We start from the raw sequence: 9,206 nt of genomic DNA on the forward strand, positions 1-9,206 counted from the left end.
AAAATAGAGAGTGTTGGTAAGGTTCTAATCAAAGTCGAACAAATCCAGTCATATATACAAACACGAACAAATTCAATCAGATCAAGGCTCAGATTAACTTATGTAGTATATAGTACATCAAGATCACGGTTTTTATCCAGCCTCTCTCGTTCAAAGACTTGATGGAATGTAAGCTCAAGGGGCCGTGGGACTGGAAGGTCATTACCGTAAATTTTCATGCCACATTATGGCGGACTTGGACCGTAACATGTTGATCTTCGACAAAATCCCTTTCAGAGTTTCTAGAGTGGTGGATATTAAAGAGGACTCGTTCATGGGGTGAAATTTTGATCAAAGTTTAAATGTATTGTTTGAGAGAGTTGGCGAAACTTCAACGTTCCAGATATCATATCATTTTGTAATTTGTTTTTTGCTTTTCGAAATCCCCAGTTTCCTCCTGTTGGCCCCTTTGTCCTATTTTATTGTATAAAATAGTGGCTGTTTAAGAAAAATCAATTTTAGATCGTGAACCCTACAATTGATTGGTTCTGTTTCACAACTTTGGAAGGAGTCTGCGGCGGATGTGATGAAGTTTCGATGTTGTAGATTGAGGTCAACACTGTTTCGAGGCTCATTTAAATTTCAAAGACCGTCTATATGCATAAACTAATGAACATAAAAACCTTGCAACAAAATATATACATACACACCAAGCAAAACTCACATAATAATCATAAACAAAACTATATATATATTGTCCTTAAACCTAATTAAATGGTTTTGAAATTATTATGCTTCATGATCAGTAGCAGGGGAGTACCAAGCAGGGGACCTTCCTTTTGACTGAAGAAATCTGGTGAACGGAGAGTCCGGCATTTTCTCCTTCTCTTCTTCCTCCATCTCTTCACGACTCACCAGTAGTCAGTCCGTCAGGCACCGGACATGCTCTTCCGCCTTCAACCGCGGGTGTGTTCTCCGAGTTCATCTTATTCACGTTTGATCCGTTTTGTGACGGCTTTTTTTCCTTGGGAATTTTGAGATCCCGTGTAAACATCCTATCAAGGATTCTATTATCACTCTCTCTGTTGGCGGAAGCCATCTCATAATCATCATCGTACTCGTGTTTGTGTGTGTTTGTACAGAGAACAGAGAAAACATGCATATGGATATTGTGAATATCTTGGTAAATTGAAATGTTCATACAGAGATTACATTTATACTCGGCCGGTTAGTTTGATAACCGCCTCTAACTATGCTAACTTAATAATAATAATAACAATAATATTAATAAATTTCTAATGCTAAGTTTAATTCTAACACCATCCCCTAAACTTAGCATCCGTAATGACTCGTCTCGTCTTTGTCTAGGATAAAATGCCTTCTCTTTGAATTTATCATAATGCGTCCATAGATCTGCCATGAATTGTTTTGTGTTGCCGAGTATAGTAATATTGTTGCTCATTTCCCATTTTGTCGCTGAAAGTCTTTGAACCGTCGTTAATGCCAATTCAGTGCCGCTAAATCGTTCTGTCGCTAATCTGTTTTTTGTTGCTAATAATCATTCTATCGCTAATCTGTCTTCTGTCGCTATCCTTCTTCTTTTGTCACTAACTGTCGTCGCTAAAACTGGAAATCCATTCTTTCCTTTTTGTTCCCGCCATTCCTGTGTCCTTTTTTCCTTCATTTTAACATCCGATGATTCATTGTTAATCATGTGTTTCTGTCTTCTCATATCATTCTTGAAGAATAATATGTCATGATTTTTGTCGACTATTTCTGTCACCGATTCCGGTGATCGGTTCCGGTTGTATCCTCCGCTCTCTTCTTCTTCTTTATCATCGTCCTCTGTTTTCTTTGCATTATCTTTTTCATCTTCTTCGTCTTTCTTCTTGGATTCCCCTGTTTCTTGAAGAATCAATTCCGATGACATCGTCCGGGCCGAAAAATGCTTATTTCTATTAGTTATTTGCATTTTTATGTTTTTTTGACTATTTTGGGCATTTTGTTTTAGGCTGTGTGTTTGGCCCGTTATCTTTTTTAGGCCCATTTCGAATTTCTGTTCTTATTTATATGTCCCTTTAGTAATTGAAACGATCAGACTTGAATTTTGAGAAAACTGAATTTTCACTTCAAATTCCGTGGCCTTTGGGTTGCAATTTGGGGGTTGGGGAAGAACTACACGGGTATTCGTAGAATCAACGTGTTTGATCTTCATTATCATACTACTCACTACATCAAAACTTGAATCATGCAAATTGGAACTATAAAGGTAGATAATCTAATAATATTAACCTAACATCTAGGGGGGGGGGATTCTGACCCAAACAGCACACAATGGGTCAATCTGGGTCTTTTTTAAATTATATTGGGTGAATTTGGGTGAGGAAGTTTAGTTAAGGGGGTCAAATTGGGTTATTTAGAAAATAAAAACTTTTAATTACGGGTCGAACAGGGTTGAGAAATTAGAACGGGTCATTTAGGGTTGAATAGAAAAGAAAGCACGGGTTGAAGAATGGGTTATCTTCTTCATTGAATCAAACCGACACCGCCTCTCTCTCTCTCTCTCTACAACAACAACAATAACAACCGCTGCCAGATTAAATTCGAGACCCCAATACCTCTTAATTCCGTATAATTCTGCTCATCCAGTTGCTGAATATCCAAATTACAACCGAATTTCAGTTTTCCGGTAAGTTTGTTCAATTGTTGATCACTCGTTTGGAGTTTTAGGTGCCGATCGGTGAAGAATTTATCGGTTATTTTAGGTTAATTGTGTTGTTATCATGATCAATCGGAGTAGGGGATCTTGTGTTTTAGGGTTTGTAGTTTTTGGTTTTTTTTTTTTTGATGTTGAGAGGCTGTACGGTTCGATCCGTAAAGGTTCGGGATCGTTTGCGGTTAGCGAGGTTGAATATGGGGAGGATTTTGAGAGTTGCAGGGAAGATGATGATGGAGGAAGTGCATATTATCGTGATAGAGGTGTGAGTTTAGAAGGTGATGTTTATGTCGAGTTGGTTTATAGTGATGCGATTAAGAAGTTGAAAGCAATTGCGGATCGGATGATTCGGTCGGGATATGGGAAAGAGTGTTGTCAGGTGTATAGTAATGTGCGGCGCGATGTGTTGGATGAGTGTTTGTCGATTCTCGGGGTTGAGAAGTTGAGTATTGAGGAAGTGCAGAACATTGAGTGGAAAATACTGGATGAGAAGATGAAGAAGTGGATACAGGCGGTTAAAGTTGTGGTTAAAGTTCTTTTGTTTGGGGAGAAACGGTCGTGTGGACAGGTTTCTAGAGTGTTGGGTTACTTTGCTTTCGGTGAAAACACGCGAGATATTGTCACTGCGAACATGGGGAAAGGTGTGTTAAGTTCGTTAGTGCAGTAAAGAGCCTTCGATCAAACAATGAGGCGTGTTAAGTTCGTTAGTGCAGTAAACTCTTTGAACAGTTTATTCGGTGTTTTATTTGCTTTTGTTATCGTTGTTAGACGTTTGATCAAATGATTGAAATGATATTAGCAAGTCTTGAATTTTATTTAGAGAAGGTTGCGAGTGTATTTGATTTATCGCGTGTTAACGTTTGGCGCATGTTTTTCGTATACATGAGTAAGTTAAATTAATATTCTTGTATCACGTTTAGCGTTATGGTTTATCGGTATGACAATCTGACAGGTCGTGGTAGCTTGCAGAATTTAGAGTGCGTTTGGTTTGCAAAATTCACTCGAATTAAATTACGATTCCTTATCTCTAATTTGTGGGTGCATTTGTATAATATTCTTGCGAAAGCCAGGGTGCGTTTCTATAACATTCTTGCATCCACTACCCCCCTGCAGTTAGACAATATGCTACCATCGTTCTGTTACAGCTAGTGGCAAATGTAAATTGTGAAATATAAAGTGATATAAGTTGCTTACTGTTAAGGTTACCACTTACCACAAGTGTGTTACTCTGGTAAATGCTAACGAAGATTATAAAAATGGGAGATTTGCTTAGGCTTTGGCACTCTATGATGCTGCGATTTCCATTCTCAACCCGAATCAACCCGGACCCATTTTAACAGCTCATGCACTTTTTTGACGCGAACCTGTCCCGACCCGAATCCATTCTCAACCCGAACCAACCTGGACCCGTTTTAACCCGACAAAATTGCCCCTTGATGTACAATCTCTTTAAAAAACATTTTTTCGACCCGACCCGACCCGACCCGAAACCCGTTCTGACCCGAAACCCGTTCCGACCCTAACCCGTTCCGACCCGAACCCGGTTCGACCCGAACCCGGTTCGACCCGAACCCGTTTTGACCCGAACCAAAACAACCCTTTTTTTAATTGACCCGTTTTGACCCGAACCCATTTTGACCCGAACCCGTTTTGACCCATGACCCGACCCGACCCAACCCGTTTGCCAGGTCTACTAACATCAATTACAACTAGATTTGAATCATACAAGCTGAAATTGCAATTTTATCAAATTTTCACTTTCAGACACTTGCAATTTTATATTTTTCTCTCCTAAACTGACCAAATTTGCACATTCAGACACTTGCAATTTTATCAGCTTCACCAGAATCTTACTTACTGCTGCATCAGATTTCACCGGGTATCTTGTTTCATTACAATACTCTATGCTTGATTCTTCAACTGCCCCAGTATACTCTGTGAATATAGACATTAGTTTTGTATTGTTGTTGAACAATTCAATAGACAATTGTCACAAAAGGGAAACAGAGAACCATATATTTGAATAAATGAAGGTAGAGAGATATAACTTTAAATAAATGAAGGTAAAGAGATATACCTTGGCATTATCTTCATGCTATGTCAATATAGGGGATATGGGAGATGAGGGACCAGTATCTACCTCCTTTACTATATCTTTCTTTCAGATTCGGGCAATTCCCGATGATTAAGGTCAAGAGTGAAGGCAACGACATTTCTGGTAGATCCATCATGCTAGTACAATCCTGAAAATAGAGAAACTGGAGGGAGGCGAGGTGTTGGATTCCCATTGAAACTGATTCCAAATTCTTAAATTCAATTATGTAAAGAGAAGTAAGAGATGAAGGAAGAAGATGAGAAATTTGACTACAACTAGTCACTCCATCCTCACCCCATAACCATAGATCCACAAGTGAGGTTGGGAAATTCTGTGAACCCCACTCTGAGAACGGCTTCTTCAACATCCCTATAGTTAAGGAACGCAAATTGGGAGGCCAGATCCCACCAGGAAAAGAAGGATCTATTCTTGGACAATTTCTTATTTCTACTTCCTCCAACGATGTCAAATTGTCACGAAGAAAAACAGCCAATTTGGGACAATTCCTCAGTACCAGCTTCTTTAACGATGTCAAATTATCAGGGAATGACTCAAGACTTTCACAATCTTCTATTATCAATTCAGTGAGGTGAACCGAGCATATCAGTTCATTGACTAATTTCAGATTTGGCCAATCACTTATATGTACATGTTCAAGCATTGGCATGTTGCTTCTGTTGTTGTTGTTGTTCATCATTCGTCCTCCCCACTCACTTTCCAATAGTTTCCCGCAACTATAGATTTCAAGTGACCTGAGTTTCTCCTGTCCTCCTTTTGGAAACAAGACAGCTAAAACTGAACTACAAGTAGCGACACTCAACTCCTCAATGCCATTTGGACAACTGCAACGCTCCATATTGTTACAATTCCATACTCTCAAAATCTTAAGAGATGTTAGGAGGTTGGTATTACAATTGTCCTCCTCCTCTTTCTCTCCTAAACTCACCAAATTATCACAATTACTCACTTCCAATTTCCTTAGCTTCACAAGAAACTTACTTGCATCTGCATCTGATTTCACCAGGTAACTTATTTCTTTACAGTGTGATATCTCTAATTCTTCAACTGCACCAAGATACGCCATAACACCTCTCCACACCACATTATTAAGACCTGAAATACCATTTATATCCAACTTGGTGACTGCTGGAGCTACTTCAACCAAGCTTCTCAACACACCACTATCACAATTAAACATATTCAGAGCATTCAATGAAGGTAATGCTTCAAGTGTGACTGCAACCAAATTAGGACAATTGTTTATTATAAGATGCTGCAAGCATGGAAACACCCCCCCTAACCATTTCTTCCACCCACGCATTTCGGCGAAACTCAGAATTTCAAGTGAAGGAAATGTGCGAACTGCACCAAATAACTCAAAACCCACAACTTCCACCTCAGATAAGCCTTGAATAAACAACTCCTTAAGTGACGGTAGCTGCGCAAGTGGCGGTAGAGATGTACATCTCTTACAATCACTTATTACAACATGCTTCAAATGAAGAAACAAGGGATCCCCAACCCAGTTTGGAAACTCTAATCCCCCATATGACTTGATTTTGAGTTCTATTAACGTACCATCACAAGGCTTCAGCTCATTAAGGACCTCTTTTTCAAGCATTTCATTACGTGAGTCATATAGCTCATCACTCCATTCCAGCGCTAACTTGCTAAGTCTCTTTTCTGAAAAGTTCGCTTTATGTGCATGAATTGCATTTTGCACTTTTTCCAAGCCTACAATGGAAACTTTCCCACATAGATTCTTTAAGTCTTTAATTTTGGCTACTTCAGATCCGCTTTCGCTTCCGATAATGATTTTCGAGAGAGTAATATGTAGGCCTTTCAACTCGCCTATCCCTAAAAGCATCTGAAACAAAAGCGGGGAATCCCTAACATCAAGATGCTGCAGGTTTTCAAGAGTTTGGAAGTTGTTGGGCAACTCAGTTAATTCATTACAACCACATAGGATTAATGTTTGTAAATTATAAAGTTTACAAACAGTTTCCGGTAAATGTTTAATTGCGGTTCGAGATAGATTAAGGTACCTCAAGTGTCTCAAAGTACCAATAGACTCTGGAACATCATTTATATAAAAGCCACTCAAACTGAGAACCCTTAATAATGGTAACCGAGGAAACAAGTCAGTGAGAATCTTATTGGATAAGAAGAAACCTCTCTGACTTTCTTCTGTCCCAACAGACTTTGCCAAGAATGTTCTCAAACTTTTGGCTCTTTCAAATGCCTCGAACTTCTTGTAAGCTACAAATTCTTCACGAACAAATGACATATGGCGGTACTTTTCCAACATCTCCTTCCTAATATTCTTCTCCGACTCATTATCTAACCTTAAAAAAAACTCGTTAGCAACAGATGTCGCCAAGTCATTCATGAGATCATGCATCAGAAACAATGATTCATTATCAGGTGCATGTTGAAAAAATGACCTTGACAACAACTCGTCAAAGAATCTATGACCCAAGTGTTCTTCTGTTGAACCGCTTGGAGTTGGCTGGTGCAAGAACCCTTCTGCCTTCCATAATAAAACTAGTTCCTCCTTGTCAAATAGGAAATCCTTCGGAAACAAGGAGCAGTATGCAAACAACTGCTTCAAAGTTGCAGAAAGATCATGATAGCTTAGTCGAAGGGCTGGGAGAATTCCACCTTCTTTTAATTTCCATATCTCACTGTTTGATACTTCCTTCCAGTGATCTACATCATCCTTTTTGGCTCTCAACAATCTACCAAGTGCTATCAAAGCCAAAGGTAACCCACCACATTTTTTCACAATACCTTCAGCATATGGTTTGAGTGACAAATGTGAATCAAAGTTATTTACACCTAATGCATGTCGAGCAAATAACGACAGAGCATCATCATCTGATAAGCTGTGCAACTGCTTGTTTTGAGGATTGTAAACCAGCTGTTTGAGCAATTGATCCTTCCGTGTGGTTAAGATGATTCTACTTCCGGGAGCACATGTATAAAATGGTCTGACCAGGTTTTCCCAATCCACATAACTTTCACTCCAAATATCATCTAGTACCAATAGAATTTTTTTATCCCTTTACGTGATCTCTAAGAGCTTCTTGAAGCCGATTAAAATCTGAAACTTCCTTGTTTGCCATAGATTGAAAGATCTCTTTGCTTATACGAAAGCTATCAAACTCATCCGAGACACAAACCCATGCCTTGAGTTCAAAGTGATCTTTGACGTGTTGGTCATCGTACAAAAGTCTAGCCAAAGTAGTTTTACCGACCCCGCCCATGCCAACTATGGGAACAATACTAAACTTTTGATCACATGGTTCATCCCCCAATAACAACAACTGTTGGAGCAATGCCTCTTTCTGAGCTTGGCGTCCAACAATACTAGATGGATCAACAACAGAGGATTGAAATCTTCTATTATTAATGTTATTATTGTTTCTTGGCCTTGAATCCTCTGTGAGGCTCAAACCAAGAGCGGCTTTCTCCTCAACTAGATCTTTCAATTTGGCGGTAATACTATATAACTTGTCATGCATGCTAGTATTCCGTGAGAAGTTTGTGCAACAAGTTGGAATCAACTTTCTTACCTTGTTGCTGATGCCTTCTGACTCGTGGGTGGACTCATGCTGCATGGCTTCGGTCAGCCAACCATCGAGGACATCATCTATGTCGTAAGCCAGATGCTGGAGATCATTGAGCCATCGTTTCACAGGTGTACTGGTTACCTCCTTCCGAGAAGCGTCAGCAAGCACACCATGGATCTGGATTAAAGATCTCTGCCATTTCTTGATCTCAGCATCAATTCCGTTGTTGCGAGCGATTCTTTTCAAAGCTGTAGAGGCCAGCTTCTCAAAGAGCACAGTGAGGAGGGCAGAAAGTACCAGTTCAGCCATTGATTTTGGTTTTGATAATATTGTTGAGGTGTTGAAGAAATGGTTGATGTTATGAGGCGTTGTTTATATCGGCTAAAGGAGATTTCAATAAGTAACAAGGGGGCTAGTAGATGCAATAGTTATAGTCATTGTCAACGTTCCAGTTATTCTAAAAGCAGCACTAGCCACCACTTTGAATTCTTGTGCCGAAAGGAAAACCACTATAAATAAAATATAGTTTTATCTGTCTTTTCTTTCATATTAGATGCCCATTTGTTATTATTAAATCAATAAATCACGACTCAATCAATTATTGTTCTCTTTTCTTTCCTATATACAAATAAATCACCACTCAATCAATACCTTTTTTATATTTAAAAAAGAAATTGATTAGCATAACTTTTGGAGCCACTCAAAAAAAAAAAAAAAAAAAAAAAAAAAAAAAAAAAAAAAAAAAAACCTAACAATTTGTTTATACTTGGTTTATCGAATATAGTTTTATATGTCTTTTCTTTCAAATTAGATGTCCATTTGTTATTATTAACTAAATAAATCA

At 38.7% G+C, this 9,206-nt stretch overlaps 3 protein-coding genes across 3 annotated transcripts; 1 reads left to right on the forward strand and 2 right to left on the reverse strand.

Annotated features, from left to right (window-relative positions):
- Nucleotides 1–2,542: 2,542 nt before the first annotated feature.
- On the forward strand, nt 2,543–3,514 carry LOC110918110 (exocyst complex component EXO70H1-like). Its single transcript, XM_022162483.2, has 2 exons — nt 2,543–2,668; nt 2,745–3,514. Exon 2 carries the CDS (start codon nt 2,763–2,765, stop codon nt 3,360–3,362), a length of 600 nt encoding a protein of 199 aa, XP_022018175.1. The 5' UTR covers nt 2,543–2,668; nt 2,745–2,762; the 3' UTR covers nt 3,363–3,514.
- An 891-nt stretch (nt 3,515–4,405) lies between these two features.
- Nucleotides 4,406–7,851, reverse strand: LOC110916257 (putative disease resistance protein At3g14460). The gene is made up of 2 exons (XM_022160990.2): nt 4,773–7,851; nt 4,406–4,630 (listed from the first exon to the last, which is right to left on the reverse strand). The coding sequence occupies exon 1, from the start codon at nt 7,189–7,191 to the stop codon at nt 4,786–4,788; it is 2,406 nt and encodes an 801-aa protein (XP_022016682.1). The 5' UTR covers nt 7,192–7,851; the 3' UTR covers nt 4,406–4,630; nt 4,773–4,785.
- On the reverse strand, nt 7,823–8,743 carry LOC110916258 (putative disease resistance RPP13-like protein 1). Its single transcript, XM_022160991.2, has one exon. It carries the CDS (start codon nt 8,669–8,671, stop codon nt 7,847–7,849), a length of 825 nt encoding a protein of 274 aa, XP_022016683.1. The 5' UTR covers nt 8,672–8,743; the 3' UTR covers nt 7,823–7,846.
- Between the last annotated feature and the right edge of the window lie 463 nt (nt 8,744–9,206).

Source organism: Helianthus annuus, chromosome 16 (assembly GCF_002127325.2).
Source record: "Helianthus annuus cultivar XRQ/B chromosome 16, HanXRQr2.0-SUNRISE, whole genome shotgun sequence".
Taxonomy (NCBI): Eukaryota; Viridiplantae; Streptophyta; class Magnoliopsida; order Asterales; family Asteraceae; genus Helianthus; species Helianthus annuus.